Source organism: Grampus griseus (genome assembly GCF_964374135.1).
Source record: "Grampus griseus genome assembly, chromosome: 3".
NCBI lineage: Eukaryota > Metazoa > Chordata > Mammalia > Artiodactyla > Delphinidae > Grampus > Grampus griseus.
The window spans coordinates 58,812,064-58,836,098 of NC_139019.1; the positions used below are offsets into that span (position 1 = coordinate 58,812,064).

A 24,035-nucleotide genomic window follows, 5' to 3' on the forward strand; every position below is an offset into this window, starting at 1 on the left:
GAAACCAACGACCAAGTGAACTGCAAATCCACACTTCCCATCTCATCGTGGTTCTGGGGTGTAAATTCCCTGAGTGTAACAAGTGGAGCTGGCCATATTATTTAAATAAATGAGGGATGATTTCTTTATGGTTAAACACATATAGCTAACTTTCATGTGTGTATGACTGGCTGGGTTTTAGAAACACCCAGCTGCATATGGCTTCACTCTCTAGCAACTGAAAACAAACTTTTGGACCAGGGTCCATAGTAAAAAAAAAAAAAAAAAAAATCATTTAAAACTGTAACCTACTACACACACACACACACACACACACACACACACACACGCGCGCGTCTGTGTGTGTGTATATACAATACATGCATATACATACATACACACATATATGTAAAAAGGTTCACAAAATATTTACCTTTATTACATCCTATGTATTTGATCTATTCCATTCTGTTCTACTTTCTTAAAATTTTTTTAGGTTGCAACTCAGTAGTTTTCTTGATGCCCAACCGGGTTACAACATACAGTTTGAAGAACATTGAACTGGAGTATTTCAAGCTCTTAACTACTCAGAGAATTATGTAGGGCAGTACCTGGGGGTTAAGAAAAACAATCAAGCAAGCACATTTGTCCATAATATTTTAATACTTTTCCACTTTTAAATACTGGTTTTAATTTTGTGATTGTAACATGGAAGATCCAACTTTATTATTTTTTAAAAACATCACCAGGATCATAAAGCTATTTAGAATACACTCTACACACTCCCAAGGTACTTTAAAATGATTATGTTTTGAGTTTGTAGATGAACAATGACAATAATCCAAATACACTGTCTGTACAACTTGGATCAAATAGTGGTGAAAGTGTTTAACTGGACAAACAACTGATAAGCTTAAAGATAATCAGCACAATTTCACAAGAGAACCAGCTCAGCCCAACTAAAATTTTCTCAATAGCAATTGACACTGATGTTGTATAGGAGTACAAATTAGTTGATGAAACTGAACAAATGGGAACCCCATTCCTCCTTTTCCTTCTTTTGTATTCCTACATCCCTCCCAGTCATCCTCTTCCTTGGTCTGGCTACCCCTGTGGCGAACCCAAATCAAGAGCTGCTATGACACCCTCCACCTCAAAATCAGGAGCCCTGAATTACAAGTGAAATACTGTGCTCTCTTGAACTGTACAGTGGGCACTCAGGGACAAAACCCCTCATCACCAATATTTTTCATGTTTCTATCACAGTACAAAAGAGTAACTGAGTAGAAAGAGAGTAAAATGATAATTTTTTTTTTTTGCTTGGGGAAGAGAAGTAGGAAATAACTGTGGATGAGAAAACATCATGTATATTCAATATGTAGGAATTAGCCTTATGGAAATAATTCTAGAGGGTCTGAATGCTGTCTAAAGGGCTAGTACGTCTCCAAATTTTGATCTCTTTTACTCCTTTCATATTCCCCAACTCATTTCTAAATCTGGTTGGGCAGGATTAACCCTAGTGAAGTACCAGTGCAATTACCTGAAGGTAAAATGTATCCTTTACTTTTCTTCTCTTTTTTAATACAAATATTTTTCCTGTAATCATTTACAGAATTGCAAAAGTATATCATTAACATTTAGTGCAAATGCAACTAATGTAGGTTTAGACACTGCTCTGTAAACTTTCCATACCTTTGTAAAATAAAGCTATCCAATTTAGTCATGATAGTACCAGAAACGGCAAACAGAGAAACATTTATAGTGGGCATATAGAATTGTTTTTGAAGATTCTCATCAGTGGCTATGGTGAATAAACCTTCCCTCCCCAACCCTCCCATACTCCCAACCCCAATCCCGCAACTGATTGTAAAATAAAATACACATTTGAGGTATAAACTTTTCTTTTTTAAACATCACAATATAAAATGTTAACTGGTGATGTAGTAAACTGATAAGATAATTTGTCTTATTTGCCTTAACTAGCATTACCACCATATAGGCACTTTTTCCTTGTAGTCAAATTATGAATAGTATTTTTCTGTAATAAGGCATATTCCATGCACATCATTTAGAGAAAGGTAAATTAAAAAATAGTAAAGATTTATGGAGCATGAAATCTGCGTGCATGTAATGTAAGCATATGTTTTATATGTATTTTCCTCTCTGTACAGACTAATAAATACCACTTTATCTGATGCAAGTAATTCACTTCCAGGATTGTGTATATTAAGTGATCAGACTAATCCCATCATTAAATTATCACCTTGCATTTATCATTAAGACTCCATTACCATGTAGGAAATATATACAGGACATGTTCCACGTGACATGATTTCCTGCTTTACAAAATGGGTCTGGTTTCTGTGTTTCTATAGAGATGAACAAGTCAGCAAAGCATCTACAAAATGCCTCTGATTTACGTAAGCACATTTGTGTATAAACACAGTGACGATTCTGAAGTGGGCAGTCATTTCTACTTCAATGAGTACCATTCCCTGCCTCTGCTCCATGTTTCAGGGTTTTTCAAAGGGGCCTAAAACTAAAAAAGGTATTTTACGTTTAACTTCTTACAGCAACTAAAGAAAGAATTTCAGTTTGAATCACATGGTCTTCTTTACTGCCCTGTTGAAGTTTCTGATCAAGAGGCAAACAGGAGCGGTGCCCACATTTTCTACGCATATCTTGCAACGTTATCTTTTAAACTGACCCAAATTAGAAGAACAAACACGTGTTACTGAATACTAGAAATATAGAATCAAATGCCAAACTCAAACAGTGAGATTTGCTGGAACATGTAATACCGTATATCCTCTCACCAATTTCAGGAAAACATGAGCTCATTTTATTCTGACCGTTTTACCAGAAAGTAGTTTATGCCTATAAGGTTGTACAGATGTTTCTGTTTGGAGGCAGGCAGAACCAATTTAGAAATTACCAAATTGTGTTTGTAACAAACTGAAAAAAATCTGTAGCACACAGTACACAACTAAAAATACAATAGAAATATAAAGATATCTGGAGAAAAAAATAAAGCTTTTCACTCTTTCTCCATCAGAACCAAAGTTCTTCATGGGAGTAAGACTATAGAAAAGGCGAAATCACAGGTTATTGACAGCCCTCAGTTATTAAGAGACACTTTACATGACAACATGAATTATTATAGAAATCAGCAGCAATGAATTCTATGATTATACAAAGCAAAAATGTCAAAAAATTCTGGACACAGATTTGACTGTAGGCCTATAAAAAGAACCCCATCCAGAAATTTGGTGCACAGAAAGCACATGCCCCATGTGCGTCCAACTTTTGTGCTTTTCTCTTGTGCACAAAGCCTGGTACAACTGAGGATCTTAGGCCAAACCACAGTAAATTAAAAATTCTGAAAAAGTTTCCAAAAATTAAAGCATCGATTCCTAGTTGTGATTCAAAGTTGATTTTTTTTTCTCTTCTAGGAGCAAGCAAATAAAAATATAGCCATATACATGTAATTTTACATGTATTTATAGTTATATGCTGAGCGAGGAGATCTAGCAGAAGACAGCTAGTGTTAAGATGTTCAGCTTTGCTATTGCAGTATTTCTTCATTTTTGTACACAAGGCCAAGGTGTTGGGCCATAGACAAGGCTATAGATCCTATGTTCCAGCTTAGAGCATTCAATTTTGTTTTTTAATTTTTTTCCTCCAACATGGAATGTCACACAGCCTTGTTTCAGTCACTGTAGGAAAGAAAATGACAAGTAAAACATTCAGCACTGTATTATTTACTAACAGCTGCAGGACTAACAGAACAGACTCCTCCTACCTTCTGAACTCATGTAATGCACAGAATCTTTATCAAAGTTTATATTTTAAGGATTTTTCACCTTTAAGAATATAAAATTATTAACTTTATATATTTGAAATTTATCATCAGAAAGGAACAGAAGGTATAAGAAATGTTCTGAAAGTTAGAAAAAATTAAAAAGGGCAATGTGCTACAAGAAGCAAAGAGGGAATCAAGTAGAGGTTTCTGGATCCGTACCCCATAAACTGGAATTTCCTTCTTCTTAGTGTTCAATAAAAACTATGCTATACAATATCATTTATCAAGAATTAAAAAAATTTATTTAGGCTATGGGAAAGAGGTCTGCCTTATCTTAAGAAATACTGTGTCAAATGAGTTTAAGAGTTTTGACTAAGTTTTAAATATATTTGGGCCTCATTAACTCTTTATGGAATTTCTCTAAAGATGATACACACTATTGAAAGTTACTATTTCTCCATCACCAAAATTAAGAATGTTAGCTTTCCTAAGGTTTCAATGCTAGGATCCACTTCATACATACATCTTCCAAAATTATTATGAAACAATTATTACTTTAGGTAAATGAAGATTTATTTTAGGTAAATGAAAATTTGGTTCTCTGCCAGAAAGAAGCTCAATCTGGACTCAAAGGCCAGAGCTAAGTTTTGGCCAGTGAGTCTTTCCAGTTCTATCTTTACACACACACACACACATGTCCACAAACAATGGTACCATCTCCTTCCCCTAATATGAATTCTTTTCCAAGGATTTCGAGCCCTTCCCTCTAGGTCCACAAAAGAAGAATGTGTACACTCGTGGGCGCACACACAGTCAGTCAATAAAACAATGCCCCAAATCCAACAGTTTAGAGGCAAATGCTGTGGACATGTTAGCATGTATTTTGCAAATATTTTCAAAATTATTCTTCTCAAACATAGTTGAGAGCATGTTTTATTATATAACTGCATTCTGATTTCTTTTGCTTAATACCCAGTTATATTTTCTACCCTTCTCTGCAAGGCTGAAGGTAAAGGTGAAGAGGGAAAACAGATACAGCTGCAAGCTTGGTCTTGGTTCGAGCAAACAGCAACTCTAGAAATCTTAAGTCTGTGGGGAGAGACACACAGCTAAGTAAGGTGACAAGCCTGCTGCCATCATGTGGCATCACGTTTTCAGTGTATTTGATTAAATACAATGCAGTGACAGAATCAATAAGAAGTTATGTGTCCAGATCGAGCCACAACAATTCTGAAGTACAAGATATCCTAAAAACAGTGCATTTTGGCAGTGCATTTATGCTTTAAGAGAATCCCTCAAAGGTCAGGCTTTGTCCCAAACACTAACCATTCAGAGAAGTAAGACTAGAACCTGTTTAACATTTTCATGTAACCTGTTTTCCTGGGAAAAGCTACATATCTGGGACATCAATGCACTAACCCTTGTGTTAGTGTCTGAAAATAAATTTAGGCTTTGAGTTCTTGTTTTTTGTTTTTTTAAGAAATAGCACACTATAAACATTATCAGAAACTAGACTTAATTAAAAGTATAGTCACTACAGTTGACCCTTGAACAACATGGCTTTGAACTGCGCACATCCAACTACATGCAAATTCTTTTCAGTACTACACGATCTGGGGTTGGTTGAATCCTCGATGCAGAGGCACCTAGGACATGGAGGGCGGACTGTAAGTCATACTCGATTTTCATCTGTGCAGGGGGCCAGCGCTCCTGACCCCCACGACGCTCATGCGTCAACTGTATATGGTTATTAACTATATTATTTTTATCTAAAGAAATTGACTCAAGAATATAAATTTCTCAGCAAATGATTTAACAGTCAATGTAGGTGAGCATGAGAGGACGGTCATAAGTACTTACTGCTTGTGAATTATACTTTGGTAATATCTACTACAAATTTAAATGTTAACACTCAGAGTTTCACAGAAATTGAATTATACAAATGGTTCTCAAATGGATGAAAAGATGCTCAAATTCATTTGTAACGAGGACTATGACAGTTATTTTTTGGCCATGCCACGTGGCTTGTGGAATCTCAGTTCCCCGACCAGGGATTCTGGAATCCTAACCACTAGGCCAGGAGGGAACTCCCAAGAGGACCACAATTTAAACTACACTGGGAGAGTATTTTTCACCTATCAAGTTGGAAAAAAATCAGAAAGTTTTATTTCATACATTGTGTGAGAGGGTCAGAGAAACAGGCACTCCAACATGTTATTGCTGGTGAGATGGTAAATTAATACGACCTCTACAGAGGCCAATATCTAAATTACAGATGCACAAGCCCCCCAGAAGTACCAGCAGTGTCACATCTAGTAATTTACCCACATACAAAATGACATGGATATGACTGCAATACTGTGTGCTCTAGCAAAAATTAGAAACAACTTTAACATCTACAAATCGAGAATTGGTTAGATAAATTGTGTACATCCACACAAATGGGATTCTACATAGCCATAAACAAAGAATAAAGCAGCTCTGCACCAATATGGAAAGATCTTCAAGATAAAGCATATGCAGAAGCAAGATGCAGAACCCTGAGTAGAGTATGCAATTTCTTTCAATAACAATAAGTGTATGTGTGTGAGGAATACACTTGTATTTGCTTATTCAGGTGAAAATGAAACATCTCTGGAAAGACACAAGAACATACTCACAGCAGCTATACACTTGTGTGTGTGTGTGTGGGGGCAAGTGTGGTGCTGCAGAACTGGGTGAGCAGGGGACGGGGGATGAATTTTACTGTGTATCTTTTCATACTTTTGACTTCTGAACCATGTTAACATGTCACTCATTTAAGAAAAATTAAAGAGTTCAGCTCCTTGCACAAAGACAGTCAGTGCAGCATTATTTGACAGTAGAAATATGGAACCAACCAGACATTAACATGGGACAGTGGTTAATAAATTCTGCAACATTTATACAACAGATGTTAAAAGAATGAGATGGTTTTGTATGTCTCATATCTTTATATGGACTAACAGTCAAGATATATTAAGTAGAAAAAGCAAGCTGCAAGATAATGCTTTGAAAAAAAATTTTTAGATATATGTCAATACATATGTACAAGTCTGGAAGAATATACAACAAACGTAACACTAATTTATGGGAAGGGAGAAACATAGAGGATTTGTACTTCTGAAATTTTATAGTTCTATAATATTAAAATTTCCTTCAATTAAGCAGACATCTAACATAAACAGAAAAAATAATGAAAAATTAAGTTTTAAAGGCTATAAAAACTACAACTCTTCACATCTGGAAACATCATGTAAAAGAAACTACTTTCAAAAACTAACTTGTAATGTCTGCAGAGCCATATTAGTCTATAAAGTTTAAAAACAAGAATAACATATATTTTCCAGTACCTGTTAATACTAGAACAAAATAGGTTTTCCTGCAGTTTTTTCTTGTACGTAAGAAGTAAAACGTTTTAGAAACTTTGGATACTCTCGCTTTGCCACTGCCCTTAACACTGAGGCTGGTGCCCATCCTCCAGGGTTTACTGTGAGACAAAGGAAAATGAAAACTGTTAAGATAATTCTCCAAAAACACGTAAAGCACTCATTTTGTTCCTTTGTTTTTAAAAAATTCCTCACATTGAAAAAGCATCTCTTACAAGTCTTGACCACTCAGTACTTAGTACTGTACTAACCACCAGATGAGAACAGATAACAAATAAGAAAGCATTTATTACTGTTCTAAAATGTTCTTGGTTTCCTAAATTATAAGTAAATATTAGTATAGCAACACTTTAGGTTACTTAAGGCAGATTTATTCAATGAACTCTACTATAATCAAATAGTAACTTGCTCAAGCATAGTTGTCTCTTTAAACATACTAGCTGTGATGGCCCTGTATAAAGAAGGTTTGAAGGTTTGATTAGAGGGACTCCAGTAACTACTGCAGGTAGGAAATAGGTGTAGCAAGGAACCGTAACAAGTGATAAACAGGGCTGTCCAGCAGTAGGCCGATGTGAAATAAGTCACTAGCAACTAAGAAAGAAGCAGGGAGCAAAGATTCAGAAAACTAAAAAGCCTGACAACAAGAAAAAGAACTGTTCACCTGAAACATAATATTTTATATCAACTATTATTTCAATTAAAAACAAAAACACACACAAAAAAACCAAAATTATAAAGTAAAAAAGAAGAAAACTATTTTCAGTAATCCAACCACCAAGCAACAATTCAATATTAACATTTTGTTGTATTTCTTTCCAACTTTTCACATATATATTCTTTTCTTCTTTTAAAAATTATTGAAATGGTATTTTATATGCTTTTTCTCACCCCACTTAACATTATTTTGTAAACATTTTTCTAAATCACTAAATGGTCTTTGAAAATTTGGGAAAAAAAAGAAGTATTAATTTTCTTTCTCACTGTTGCTTATTTTCCTAATTACACCTATTCTATTAGGCAAATATCTAGTAAAACAGTTCTTAAAACCAATAATATGTAATAGTGATCTAAAGATGAAGTTTAAAAATTTACCTATCCAGCCCCAGCTTCAGAAATTCTGATACAGCAGTTATTCAGACATGTATATTTTGAAAGATTCCTGATAATTTTGATATACATCTCTCCAAATTAAAAATTACTAAATCTAAAGGATAAAAACTAAAAAGACATTTATAAATGGTATTTTTCCAAACTGTCAGTTATCATGTAGATCACAATAAAAACATCCACATTCCCAAGTAGCAAAAACAAAACCAAAATACATACCATTAGCTACATATGTAATCTTGCATAGAATGTTGTCCCTGCTAATCTCCTGGTTTCCCTCTGGCGGGCTTACCAAGGTTTGACAAATCATAGCAATATTTATTTTGGCACGGACACATCGATTGTTTAGCTGCCAAAACAAAAAGTAAAAACAAAACACCAGTGTAGAAGATACCCAGTATTTTGTAACCTCTTCTGGTCTAATTCTACATTAGATTAACCAAAACCGTAACTCATCTACATCTCCCACAAAATCTCATAAGCACTAATTAAGAATACATGCCAAGCTGATACGACACCAGGAATGGTTTTCCCCGCTCTTAAGTAGTAAAAGGAGCTAAACCGAGGTAGAAACCACAGAGATTTTGCCAGTAGTTGATCATGGCTTGAGAGACAAGTGTGAGAAGTAGCCTACCTATACTACCCATTCAGCTGTCTCATCTAACCTCAAGAGGAAAGGAAAACAACCCTGCTGGGATGCTCATGGCCATGACTGTTGCCCTCAGATAACAGTGGCTATACTCTTCCAAGAAGCCAACTTTAATAAACAAAAATTTAAGAAGCATTTTCAAATCAATTATCTCTGTATGTGTGGTATGCGTTTATCATTTTTGCCCTGTGTTGTATATTTAGCTTTGTATTGTACAATTATACACATTTATACAATGTACTTACAGGAGCACTGTTGTGATCCACAGAAAAATTACAAACTATCCAAGTTTCCGGGTCATTTTCAGTCAAGGCTGGTATCTTTCGAATGGCAGAAAGATATAATACATCCCGCTGAGAAGCAGGCCACACTCTCTGTGGAAGAAGTACAAATCTTTTGAAAATTTGAACTTTTTTTTTTTTTGGCTGCACCACGTGGCATGCAGGATCTTAGTTCCCTGACCAGGAATTGAACCCGCACCCCCTGCAGCAGAAGCTCGGAGTCTTAAACCACTGGACCGCCAGGGAAGTCCCCAAAATTTGAACACCTTTTTATTCATATATAATATGGAACTAACAAAGAAACAAGTGTAAAACTAATAAATGCCTTTAAGGTAACATCTGTCAAATTTTAAATGGAAAGCACCCACCAAAGGATTGATTATGAACACTGAGTTAAAGGCTTTGAAGAACATACCAAAGGAATAATGTTCTGCTATTTCTTTTTTTTTTTCTTTTTTAAATGTTTATTTATTTATTTGGCTGCTCCGGGTCTTAGTTGTGGCACGCAGGCATGTGGGATTAGTTCCCCAACCAGGGATCCAACCCCAGCCTCCCTGCATTGGGAGTGAGGAGTCTTAACAACTGGACCACCAAGGAAGACCCTATTTTTCCTTCTTTTTAAATTTGGTAATATATATGGAACATAAAATGATAAAATTTTTTTTTTTTTTTTTTTTGCGGTATGCGGGCCTCTCACTGTTGTGGCCTCTCCCGTTGCGGAGCACAGGCTCCGGACGCGCAGGCTCAGAGGCCATGGCTCACGGGCCCAGCCGCTCCGCGGCAAGTGGGATCTTCCTGGACCGGGGCGCGAACCCGTGTCCCCTACATTGGCAGGCGGACTCTCAACCACTGCACCACCAAGGAAGCCCGATATAAATAATTTTTAAGTGTACAATTCAGTGGCCTTAACTATATTCACAATGTTATGTAAATAACACCACTATCTAGTTCTAAATGTGTCATCACTCCCAACAGAAACTCTGTACCCATTAAGCAATCACTCTGCATTAGCCCCTCCCACAGCCATTAGTCCACTTTTTTTTTTTATAGTTTTCATTTTTGGCTATGTTGGGTCTTCGTTGCTGTGCATGGGCTTTCTCTAGTTGCGGTGACCGGGGGCTACTCTTTGTAGCAGTGATCAGGCTTCTCATTGTTGTGGCTTCTCTTGTTGCAGAGCACGGGCTCTAGGCACACAGGCTTCAGTAGTTGTGGCATGCAGGCTCTAGAGCGCAGGCTCAGTAGTTGTGGCCCATGAGCTTAGTTGCTCCGCAGCATGTGGGATCTTCCCAGACCAGGGCTCAAACCCGTGTCCCCTATATTGGCAGGCGGATTCTTAACCATTGTGCCACCAGGAAAGCCCCATTAGTCCACTTTTTTTTTTTTTTTAAAAAGAAGATGTCTGGGGTAGGAGTTTAGTAATTTATTTATTTTTGTTGTGTTGGGTCTTTGTTTCTGTGCGAGGGCTTTCTCTAGTTGTGGCAAGCGGGGGCCACTCTTCATCATGGTGTGCGGGCCTCTCACTATCGCGGCCTCTCTTGTTGCGGAGCACAGGCTCCAGACGCGCAGGCTCAGTAGTTGTGGCTCACGGGCCTAGTTGCTCCGCGGCATGTGGGATCCTCCCAGACCAGGGCTCGAACCCGTGTCCCTTGCATTAGCAGGCAGATTCTCAACCACTGTGCCACCAGGGAAGCCCCACTTTTAAGTATAGTATTAAACCTCTGTTTCAACTGTTCAGAGCAAAGATTTTAAAAGCAAGTATATTAGGGAAAGAGCATGCTCCTTTGATATCATAATCATACTTAAAGAATTGCAAACCAGTAATTTAATCTTCCAACTTCATACTGTTGGAATGACATGGAAACTAGGTCTCTGAAAACTGGGACTATGTACTTTTAAATGAGAGAAAATATGCACAGGGTCTTTCCCGATTGCTGAATTTAATAAATCGCCAACAACTCAGTGTCAATACAACACAAAGCATTTGCAAAGTGAAATGGTTCATCTTTTAAAGATACAAAGTTTCATTAAGTTGATGAAAGTAGTGCTGGGCAAATGTATGTGAAGCCAGTAATAAATGAAAATGTGGCCATATTAGAACTAATGGATACAAATCCACAAGGATGATGATAAGACAGAAATTTAAAGAGTGAGAATGACAAATATCAAGAGATGAGAAGCCCTTTTTAAGACCATATTATAAAAGAAGCCAAATTTAAAGAGAAAGGTGTTGAATAGTTATTGGATTTTGTTGAAAAAATTATGCCAGGACAAGTCATTTATTCAAATAATTACAACTGTAACTTAAATTTTGTTACATATAAAGTACATTATTTTAATAATTTTTAGTTTTATTTTTCCAGAAATAATCCTAATATAATCTATATATTCCTCCCCTCCATCTACTATTTACCAAGTGAAGTACTTTCAGCAGACCATTTTCCAGGATCAATTATCTTCACAGAATAAGAGTCTTCTGATTCTAAATGACTGGTCATTTATTTTCATTGCAAATTACAGGACAACTAATATTTTAAAGTCTACTAAATTTTAGACTTCACTTTTGACCCCCCTAAATCAGTAGGTTGAAACAGAATCTTCATTGTTATACATTTCTTGAGTAGCTGTCATGTAAAAGGAAGCCTAGGTCACAGTCATTAAATATAAGATGGCTCAGATGACAAGACTGAGCTCAAGATATACACAGCAAACCTAAAATATTTTCAAATATTCAGCTCAGTTAAAAATTATTTTAAAAAAGAAAAATGAAGTACTTACTGAATTATCATGTTTCTTATATAACATACAATATTGTTTTTGGTAGATCTCTACAAATTTTTAATTTATTTTATTATTGTTTATTCAATATAATATTTGGCAATTTTCAGATAGGAAACAGAGCAGAATAAGATAAATATTCTATAATTTAAATATCTACATTAACAGAGGAAGAAATGAAGTGAAAGGCAACATTTAAATGACAATGTTTCTTTGTGCTCTGGTGTATGACCATCCTCTCAATAGCTGATGCTCAGCAATTTTCCCTTGATGTCAGATAATCTACTTAGATCACCTTTACTTCTGAGTCTTAACATAGACTAATAACATACTTTGCATTTCCTTATTATTCTCACAGGAAACTGATTCACTTTCATATTTGGTAATTCATCTATCTCCTCTAGAGACTAGATGCTAGAAAAACATTTAAGTGGATTTTCGTACTTTCTTGTTCAGACTTAAAAGTTTGCGGAACTAACTGTACATCTTTGTCAAACACACTGTTTCTGGATATTTCTCAGGTTCTTATTTTCACCCATTTCTGCTTTAAATGAACTGAAATTACCTTTCAAATACATGAAATTCATGAATTATTAATAAAGTCTTTAAATCTTTTGTGGCACTTAATTTCCTCGCAAATTTTACTTTAGAGAATTTATATGTCTCTGTTTGAACTACGCTGGAATCCTTTTGGGATGAAAAGATATTTACCTTGTGCGTTTGATAAATGATGATTGCATTATCAGCTAATGTTTCCACCACATGAAAGTTTTCTATAGTTGCTGCAATGAAGAAAAAATGTTAGTAGTCAAAAAAGATATATTACCTTTTCCCAGAATGTGATTATTGAGAAAGTCAATTACGAATGGACATTATAGTAAAATGAACAGGATCCTGCCCTACATAGGCTAAGTCCAAATGGAAAGCGGTTTAGTATTAGGGCTACAGGTGGTGGCTGTGAGACCTAATCACCAGGAAATCTCATTAGCTTCCATTGCAAGAAAGCAATTCTAATCACCATTTCATTACTAGGGCACAAATTATTCCCTAACACTATGACCCCTCCCCTCCCTATAATCCTTAATTTATTGAAGCTGAATAAGCTGTTCTATTTAATTTAGGTGACTATGTTTGTGAGAGTGTCAAACTGCCATTGATAAACATGTTGTTCAGAAGTACCCATATTTATGAAATTTGATGCCTGAGGGGATCAAATAACTCTAAACAAACCACAGCAGGATTCATCTACAATTTATGATGGAAACAAAACAGTCTAGGAAAAGAGAAGATGATACAACAGAAACCTTTTATTTCAGTCCTGGCTTTTCCAATAATTAGTTCTGTGATCTATGACAAGTCACTTGAGCTATCTGAATTTTACTTTATCACCTACCTATCACACAGGATTCTTGAGGTAATAGATCAAATGCTATACCTTACTGAGAAGCATTCTGTACAGTGAAAAGCTCTATTTAAATGTAAGGTATTATCAGTTCCCTATACGATTCTCCAGATATTTTCTATATTGACTTTGTAAACCATAGATCAGATGTAGAAAGCCAGGTTAGATTTGGTATTAAATTCAAACTAATAATTTTATCAAAATATACTAATAATGGCAGCTTACTTTCCCAATCATTGCGAACATCAACATTCCAGAAGTAATTGCAGACCTCATGTCCTGTAACACCTTTAACTGCGTGGGTAGCTTTCAAAGGATCCAAAACAATCCCGTTTTCTTCTACTTCTCTTCTGTATACCTAGAGGATATATTTTAAAACATGTTAATACATATTGATAACTACCTTAAATGTAAATGGATTAAATGCTTCAACCAAAAGACACAGACTGGCTGAATGGATACGAAACACAAGACCTGTATGTATGCTGTCTACAAGAGACCTACTTCAGACCTAGGGACACATACAGACTGAAAGAGAGGGGATGGGAAAAGATATTCCATGTAAATGGAAATCAAAAGAAAGCTGGAGTAGCAATTCTCATATCAGACAAAATAGACTTTAAAATAAAGACTATTACAAGAGACAAAGAAGGACACTACATAATGATCAAGGGATCAATCCAAGAAGAAGATATAACAGTTGTAAATATTTATGCACCCAACACAGGAGCACCTCAACACATAAGGCAAATGCTAACAGCCATAAAAGGGGAAATCGACAGTAACACAATCATAGTAGGGGACTTTAACAGCCCACTTTCACCAGTGGAAAGATCATCCAAAATGAAAATAAATAAGGACACACAAGCTTTAAATGATACATTAAACAAGATGGACTTAATTGATATTTATAGGACATTCCAACCAAAAACAACAGAATACACTTTCTTCTCAAGTGCTCATGGAACATTCTCTAGGACAGATCATATCTTGGGTCACAAATCAAGCCCCGGTAAATTTAAGAAAATTGAAATCGTATCAAGTATCTTTTCCGATCACAACGCTATGAGACTAGATACCAATTACAGGAAAAAATCTGTAAAAAATACAAACACATGGAGGCTACACAATACACTACTTAATAACCAAGAGATCACTGAAGAAGTCAAAGAGGAAATCAAAAATACCTAGAAACAAATGACAATGAAAACATTACAACCCCAAACCTATGGGATGCAGCAAAAGCAGTTCTAAGAGGGAAGTGTATAGCAATACAATCCTACCTGAAGAAACAAGAAACATCTCAAATAAACAACCTAACCTTAAACCTAAAGCAATTAGAGAAAGAAGAACCAAAAAAAAACCCCCAAAGTTAGCAGAAGGAAAGAAATCATAAAGATCAGATCAGAAATAAAAGAAAAAGAAATGAAGGAAACAATAGCAAAGATCAATAAAACTAAAAGCTGGCTCTTTGAGAAGATAAACAAAATTGATAAAAAAAATTGATAATCCATTAGCCAGACTCATTAAGAAAAAAAGGGAGAAGACTCAAAACAATAGAATTAGAAATGAAAAAGGAGAAGTAACAACTGACACTGCAGAAATACAAAGGATCGTGAGAGATTACTACAAGCAACTATATGCCAATAAAATGGACAATCTGGAAAAAATGGACAAATTCTTTGAAAAGTACAACCTTCAGAGACTGAACCAGGAAGAAATAGAAAATATAAACAGACCAATCACAAGCACTGAAATTGAAACTGTGATTAAAAATCTTCCAACAAACAAAAGTCCAGGACCAGAAGGCTCACAGGCGAATTCTATCAAACATTTGGAGGAGAGCTAACACCTATCCTTCTCAAACTCTTCCAAAATACAGCACAGGGAGGGACACTCCCAAACTCATTCTACGAGGCCACCATCACCCTGATACCAAAACCAGACAAAGATGTCACAAAGAAAGAGAATTACAGGCCAATATGACTTATGAATACAGATGCAAAAATCCTCAACAAAATACAAGCAAACAGAATCCAACAGCACATTAAAAGGATCATACACCATGATGATCAAGTGGGGTTTATCCCAGGAATGCAAGGATTCTGCAATAAACACAAATCAATCAATGTGATACACCATATTAACAAATTGAAGGAGAAAAACCATATGATCATCTCAATAGATGCAGAAAAGGCTTTTGACAAAATTCAACACCCATTTATAATAAAAACCCTGCAGAAAGTAGGCATAGAGGGAACTTACCTCAACATAATAAAGGCCATATATGACAAACCCACAGCCAACATCGTCCTCAATGGTGAAAAACTGAAACCATTTCCACTAAGATCAGGAACAAGACAAGGTTGCCCACTCTCACCACTATTATTCAACATAGTTTTGGAAGTTTTAGCCACAGCAATCAGAGAAGAAAAAGAAATAAAAGGAATCCAAATCGGAAAAGAAGAAGTAAAGCTGTCACTGTTTGCAGATGACATGATACTAGCCATAGAGGAATCCTGAAGATGCCACCAGAATACTACTGGAGCTAATCAATGAATTTGGTAGAGTAGCAGGATACAAAATTAATGCACAGAAATCTCTTGCATTCCTATCCACTAATGATGAAAAATCTGAAAGAGAAATTATGGAAACACTCCCATTTACCACTGCAACAAAAAGAAAAAAATACCTAGGAATAAACCTACTGAAGGAGACAAAAGACCTGTATGCAGAAAACTATATGTCACTGATGGGAGAAATTAAAGATGATACAAATAGATGGAGAGATAAACCATGTTCTTGGATTGGAAGAAACAACATTGTGAAAATGACTATACTACCCAAAGACTACAGATTCAATGCAATCCCTATCAAGCTACCAATGGCATTTTTCACAAAACTAGAACAAAAAATTTCACAATTTGCATGGAAACACAAAAGACCCCAAAGAGCCAAAGCAATCTTGAGAAAGAAAAATGCAGCTGGAGGAATCAGGCTCCTGGACTTCAGACTATACTACCTAGCTACAGTAATCAAGACAGTATGGTACTGGCACAAAAACAGAAATATAGATCAATGGAACAGGACAGAAAGCCCAGAGGTAAACCCATGCACATATGGTCACCTTATTTTTGATAAAGGAGGCAAGAATACACAATTGAGAAAAGACAGCCTCTTCAATAAGTGGTGCTGGGAAAACTGGACAGCTACATGTAGAAAAGTGAAATTAGAACACTCCCTAACACCATACACAAAAATAAACTCAAAAACGATTAAAGACCTAAATGTAAGGCCAGACACTATAAAACTCTTAGAGGAAAACATAGGCAGAACACTCTCTGACATAAATCATAGCAAGATCCTTTCTGACCCACCTTCTAGAGACATGGAATAAAAACAAAAATAAACAAATGTGATCTTATGAAACTTAAAAGCTTTTGCACAGCAAAGGAAACCATAAAGAAGACGAAAAGACAACCCTCACAATGGGAGAAAATATTTGCAAATGAAGCAACTGACAAAGGATTAATCTCCAAAATTTACAAGCAGCTCATGCAACTCAATATCAAAAAAACAAACAACACAATCCAAAAATGGGCAGAACTAAATAGACATTTCTCCAAAGAAGATATACAGATTGCCAACAAACACATGAAAGAATGCTCAACATCACTAATCATTAGAGAAATTCAAATCAATACCACAATGAGGTATCACCTCACACCAGTCAGAATGGCCATCATCAAAAAAATCTACAAAGAATAAATTCTGGAGAGGGTGTGGAGGGAAGGAAACCCACTTACACTGCTGGTGGGAATGTAAATTGATACAGCCACTATGGAGAACAGTATGGAGGTTCCTTAAAAAACTAAAGACAGAACTACCATATGACCCAGCAATCCCACTACTGGGTATATACCCCGAGAAAACCATAATTCAGAGTCATGTACCACAATGTTCATTGCAGCTCTATTTACAATAGCCAGGACATGGAAGCAACCTAATTGTTCACTGACAGATGAATGGATAAAGAAGATGTGGCACATATACATATAATGGAATATTACTCAGCCATAAAAAGAAACGAAATTGAGTTATTTGTAGTGAGGTGGATGGACCTAGAGTCTGTCATACAGAGTGAAGTAAGTCAGAAAGAGAAAGACAAATACCATATGTTAACACATACATATGGAATCTAAAAAAAAAAAAAAAAGGTTCTGAAGAACCTAGGGGCAGAACAGGAATAAAGACGCAGACATAGAGAATGGACTTGAGGACACGGGGAGGGGGAAGGGTAAGCTGCGACGAAGTGAGAGAGTGTCATGGACTTATAAATACTACCAAATGTAAAATAGATAGCTAGTGGGAAGCAGCCACATAGCACAGGGAGATCAGCTTGGTCCTTTGTGACCGCCTAGAGGGGTGGAATAGGGAGGGTGGGAGGGAGATGCAAGAGGGAGGACATATGGGCATATATGTGTATGTATAGCTGCTTCACTTTGTTATAAAGCAGAAACTAACACACCATTGTAAAGCAATTATACTTCAATAAAGATGTTAAAAAAACAATCAAAAAAACCCAAACATGTTAAAAAAAAAATCCAATCCCAAAACTACAAACTTGAAGTCATGTTTTATCATTTAGCAGCTTTTTAGAATTTTATGTATGAAAATACACTTATGGAACATAAATATTCTGCCAAAAAGTTTAAAATTTCAAATTATTACCACATAAAAATATTTAAAACTACAAATCCAAGGTAAACACCAACTATGAAACATATGCATATATGATGAATGACTAAATTACTGTGAGTCGTTGAAGGAGTAAGTATATCAATTTAAATTAGGCATTATTTACTGAACATTCTCAAAGACCATTCAACATGGCTAAGAAGGCCAAATAAAGCTAGTTGGAACATAATCTCCTTAGGGACAATGACTTAAGGCAGCTCTGATCAATGTTGTATCCCCACCATCTAAAACAGTATCTGAAACACAGTAGGCACTCAATTATTTGTTGAACCAATGATGGAAAGCTAAAATCGCTTAAAAATCAATGATATCTTGCTTTTAAATACTGAGGCTGCAAACCTAAAAGGTCTATCTTGCTTTAAATACTGAGACTGTACACATAAACTGCTGAACAAAATTAATTACTTCAAAATTATAGAGGGTTTGCTACTTTAGACAGCTCTGTAGTAAGTTCTTTCGAAAAATGAATAAACATGCTATCACAGGGAAAACCAGCTCTCAATTTATGGAGTGCCTATGGTGCCAAACACTGTGAGGCATTTCACATTATTTTTCTTTTACAATCTCTCTCTCCAAAGTACCTTTCCTTACATACTTATTCATGCTATTGGGACTGATATTTTCCCAGTCATGGAAACTGGGAACTCTAGACTTTTGATTCCTTCCCTCACATTTCATGTAGTTATTAAGCTCATTACTAATCTTCTATAAGACATCCATAGTAGATGGATGTAGAAAAGTAGACTTTTCTACTATTGGATACTTTTTTTTAAAATTTTTATTTTATTTATTTTATTTTTGGCTGCGTTGGGTCTTTGTTGCTGTGTGCGGGCTTTCTCTAGCTGCAGCGAACGGGGCTACTCTTTTTTGCAGTGCGTGGGCTTCTCATTGTTGTGGCTTCTCTTGTTGTGGAGTGTGGGCTCAGCAGTTGTGGTGCATGGGCTTAGTTGCTCTGGGGCATGTGGGATCTTCCTGGACCAGAGCTCGAACATGTGTCTCCTGCATTGGCAGGCGGATTCTTAAACACTGTGCCACCAGGGAAGCCCTGGATACTTTTTTTAGGTAAGCTTTCATGACCTCATACCTGACTCTCTGAAGTGGTTTTCTTGGTCTCTAGTTTCATCCCTATCAGCCTAGTCCTCCAAAAATGTTACTTTGTGTACAATGGCTAGCCTACTGCTACAGAAAACAGAAAATTCTGTTTAGTAGGTTATTTTATACTCCCCATAATCCAGTCCCAATTTCTCTCTCTCTAAAGTTGTAGGAGAACTTTTTCTCTACCACTCATTCCATGTGGAAGACCATCATCTAGAGTATCCTGGTTTCTCTTCACCCTTTCACTTCCTCCTCCTTGGGGGGAAATGGGGACATCTGAATGGTGAGCACAGAAGGAAGACTAGGAAGGCCTGGCTCAACCCCTCCACCTGTGGACAGGATGTACGCTGGTCTGCTTTTGGGGCTTGCTCTTGTGGGGGAAGGCCTGGGACTATCCAGCTATGTCAGAAATATTATGTTTAGGGGACTTCCCTGGTGGTCCAGTGGTTAAGAATCCACCTTCCAATGCAGGGGACATGGGTTCGATCCCTGGTGGGGAACTAAGATCCCACATGCCGTGCACTGTAACTACTGAGCCCCCAAGCTTCAACCAGAGAGCCCACGTGCCGCAACTATAGAGCCCATGTGCTCTGGAGCCCGTGTGCCACAACTAGAGAGAAGCCTGCGCACCGCAATGAAAGATCCCACATGCTGCAACAAAGATCCCATATGCTGCAACTAAGACCCGACACAGACAAAAATAAATAAATAAAATAAGTTTTTAGAAGTACTATGTTTAATTCTGGGGTAACATGTTAGCAAGACCTCATGGCAGCTGGTCTTCATGCTCTCCAATCAGCTTATTAGAATTATAACTAACATTTTGGTATCTCATTTGCCTATCTCCTCTATCTTATTTCTTAATTTCTTCCATATTCAGGAGGAGAGGAAATCCCAACATCTAATATTGTATCTCATTTGCTAGAATAATTCTGGTCAAAAGTCTATACAAAACTCCTGAATACAAAATTTGCTTTGAAGTTTTAGCTCATGTTATATTTCTTTTCTAAAATGCCCTCACCTCACCTTTGTCATAACCTTGTTTCCATTTCTAGACATAGTTCAAATGCTCCTCAGTGTAAAACAATCTGTCTCAAATCAGAGATCTCTTTCTTTTCCAATTTTTCTCCACTATTCACCTGTACTTTTCACTCACTGTTATCCAACGGAGCTAATTTTTTTTTTTTTTTTTTTTTTTTTTTGCGGTATGCGGCCTCTCACTGTTGTGGCCTCTCCCGTTGCGGAGCACAGGCTCAGACACGCAGGCTCAGCGGCCATGGCTCACAGGCCCAGCTGCTCCACGGCATGTGGGATCTTCCCGGACCAGGGCACGAACCCGTGTCCCCTACATCGGCAGGCGGACTCATCTTCCCAGACCGGGGCACAAACCCGTGTCCCCTGCATTGGCAGGCGGACTCTCAACCACTACGCCACCAGGGAAGCCCTAAGTAATCTTTTAAATGTCAATGCCCTCTTTCTCCAACCAAAGTTTCAGCTTGCAGGGAGTCTTATTAAACATCTCTTTATTGTTAGCATAGCACCTTGGGCATGAAGTAATCCAAAGTTCAATGCTGCTGCTGCTGCTTTTCAACCCAGCTCTCAATCTCTTGCTCCTTGCGCTTACTGTCTTCTGTGTTTAGGGATGTGAGCAAGATTAGCTAACCAATGTCCAAATATCAAAAAAAGATGCAGTGAGAGAAAGACCAAGAAGTGAGGTACAGACCAAAGAGGGAAAAAAGTGACACCTGGGCACAACATTTAGTATATTAAAAGAGAGAAATATCCGAAGAGAGAGACATCAGCTAATTATGACCTGTTCATACTGAAACCCCCAAACTATTTTCTCCATGGCCTAGGTAAAACAGAATGATCTGTGCACAGATTTATATTATGATCATAAAGAAATTATGTAAAAGCTAAACCAGGGAAGCAAAAGGACATTTTATTTCTCAATATTTAGTGCTTCTTTGATCACATGTAATAATTTATTTAAAAGAAAATTTTAAATGCTATCTTACTTATATCAGTAGTAATAATTAGTATGATTGCAACAGGGCTGCAATTAGCAACCTACAACAATACACTGGGAATTACCTTCATTTCTCCTTCTTCTACAACCAACTGCCAATTGGCATCTCCACCTACATCCTGTAATGAGTAAGTCATGTGGTTCTGCACCATCTCTTCAACCTTAAAAAGAAAAATAGAGCCATAAGAATCCTCCTCCAATTAATAGCTATGTCATAATCTCTAAAACAGAATGGTATTCAGTTTACTTCAGTTCAGAAATGATGTTCTTAGAAAGCTAAGCAACCAAATGCACAAAGGTTAGTAGGTTTTATATAGTGTTGAAGAGTTTTAGTCCACATTCCAGATATCATATCCAGGTTAATGACAGGAAGGAGAAATGCGGGGAAGGAAGGTGCTTCACTCTAATAACATATTGGCCTAATGTGCATCAAGTGACCAAAAAAATAATTATTCCTTCATCATAAAATGCATCCTTACAGAGATAATGTCTTAAAGCATAAAATCATGGAACATTAAGGGTAAAAGGGGCACAAAGAGATGACCTAGTCCAATGTTCCTATATTTAAGACTATATAGAGATATTAGGAAGCTCGTTATTTGTCAAGACTTCTCTACAAAAAGGTAAGAAGATTTTTGTTATTTCACTGATAAGCTCCTCTTTTATCATGAATATAAGCCAACTTAAAAAATAACCAACCCCTCTACATATTTGATTCCAATTTCATTGGTCTAAACTCTTTTAGGGACAATGCTAATAATCATACACACAAAGATTTGCAAATTATCACCTTTTATTAATAGTTCATTCTTTCTAAATTTCTAACTAAATTTCTTACTAAATTTCTTTTACTAAATTTAAATTGCAACCTCTGCTTTTAACTATCAAATTACCCCTACCCATCTTTTATAAGCAAATAAGGTCAAACAGTTCACACTCCCAGAATCCTCAATCAGATTTATTGGTAAGATTTCATTTAAGTGTTCTTTGGAAACCTTCCTATTATGAAACATATTTTTAAACAGAACTGAAGTGACAGAAAGATCATCTCTGAAGGAACTGCCACCTTTACCATCTGCGCATAGACACTTAGTTTCTAAGTTCTATTTTCTGAACTTTTACTCATAATTTTGTTTACCTAGTAATATTATTAAGAGAAGGCAGAAAAGAGTTAAAAAATATGCATATTATATACTTCAATTTTAAGATTTATTCCTAAGTTTAATTACTTATTTTACATAAAGTCTATTGCATTTGTCAGGGAAACGTAAGAACCAGGTTTACATGTGTTTTGAAATAAATACATGAATACTTTGGGGGCAGAGATCTTAAAATTATTCACCCTGGGGATATAATTTTTCTACATAAAAGGATGTTATCAATATGCTATTGTGATGTGTAAACCAAGTTTTCTGGATTTCAGAATGCAATTTTGGTTACTGAAAGTAGTTATGGCTTTAAGTATCTCTTTAATTGGCAATGATCACCAGAAAAGTTTTTGATAAAAATGATTATGAGGAAATTCTACAATCTAGTTTTGTACTAAATAAACATTACATAATATATTATTTCTTTACTCATAACCTTTAATGTGAATGGTGCTGGGTTATAGACTTGAAAGAAATTTTAAAACATGACTACTAGTACCTCTATAATTTTATAAAGCCTTAATTAGAAAACATAACTTCAGAGGCTGACTGGAAAAAACCTTTGTGCCTCTAGAATTTTGAAATCTGCTTTGAGAGGGTAAGGATGACTAATGTAGGACTCCAAGTTACAAATAATACATACAAAACATATTTTATTACCAAAAGACGAAGAACAAAGAAAGTCCCAGTTAGTATGCATAAATAAAGCCTCAACAGTAGCACTGGCTTGATTCATTTGTCTGTGTCACATCATGATTGGGAAAAGTTTTTTTATGATGTTTAGATCCCAAGATCTTAAAAAATCTTCAGATCTGAATACGTATGTACTTTTAGGTACGACACTGGGAGTTAAGAACACCCATATTTATTATGAGATTAGAGGCAGAAAGAAATGTTTCCCCCAAATAGGCCCTATTTTAAATGGATTACTTGTGAAAGAAGAATGTTAAGGATTTTATTCTGCTAAAAAACAAAGAGAGTTCTGTGTAAAAAAACTTTAGTGCCATTTAGCTCTTTTGTTGAAAAATATTGCAGGTAATTGTGTTTCTGTTTAGGAGATTATTCCTAAATTAGTTATTTCAAATGTTTGAAAAACGAGGTGTTTTTGATTTATGCTTCATTGCAAATAGAAACCAGATTCCACAAATACAAATTGATAGAAGGTAACTTAAGTTTGAAACAATGTACAGTAAATGCATTCAACATTGTCTTTCTAGATAGATGAAAGAATAGTTACCACTGCATCTATGGAAAAGTTTTCAGTCTTTTGTCCTCATTTATTTCCTTAAGAGGGCTTGAAAAAGTCCAACAGAGAAACAAACAAGATGTATTCAGTACTGTGCTCCTAGGAAATTAATGAAACTATCGAAGTACCCAATTACTGTACTAACCATGTCTGCAAAGCCTTCATCAAGGAATCTTTATCCATTATGGTATATTCCCCGAGGTAATAACATTAAGGTTAAAAAGAAAGATGATACTGGTAAAATTTCACTATTACGAATTTTATGTTAAAATATGCAGTAGCCAATGTTTCTATAGGGGCAATGACGTGGGCACATGTGACCACACTCACATTTCAGATATAAATCTAAAGATGCTC

General features: G+C 36.1%; 1 protein-coding gene across 2 annotated transcripts in view; it reads right to left on the bottom strand.

Annotated features, from left to right (window-relative positions):
- Window positions 1–628: 628 nt before the first annotated feature.
- The window catches only part of CERT1 (ceramide transporter 1), a 128,566-nt gene continuing 105,159 nt past the window's right edge, over window positions 629–24,035 (bottom strand). For both annotated transcript variants that reach the window (XM_082650090.1, XM_082650089.1), the window contains 7 exons: window positions 21,350–21,445; window positions 13,628–13,760; window positions 12,712–12,782; window positions 9,190–9,318; window positions 8,515–8,644; window positions 7,153–7,289; window positions 629–3,695 (listed from right to left, as the gene is read on the bottom strand). In XM_082650090.1, coding sequence (XP_082506216.1) covers window positions 7,162–7,289; window positions 8,515–8,644; window positions 9,190–9,318; window positions 12,712–12,782; window positions 13,628–13,760; window positions 21,350–21,445 — 687 coding nt within the window. In that variant the 3' untranslated portion in view covers window positions 629–3,695; window positions 7,153–7,161. The remainder of the gene's footprint in view (window positions 3,696–7,152; window positions 7,290–8,514; window positions 8,645–9,189; window positions 9,319–12,711; window positions 12,783–13,627; window positions 13,761–21,349; window positions 21,446–24,035) is intronic.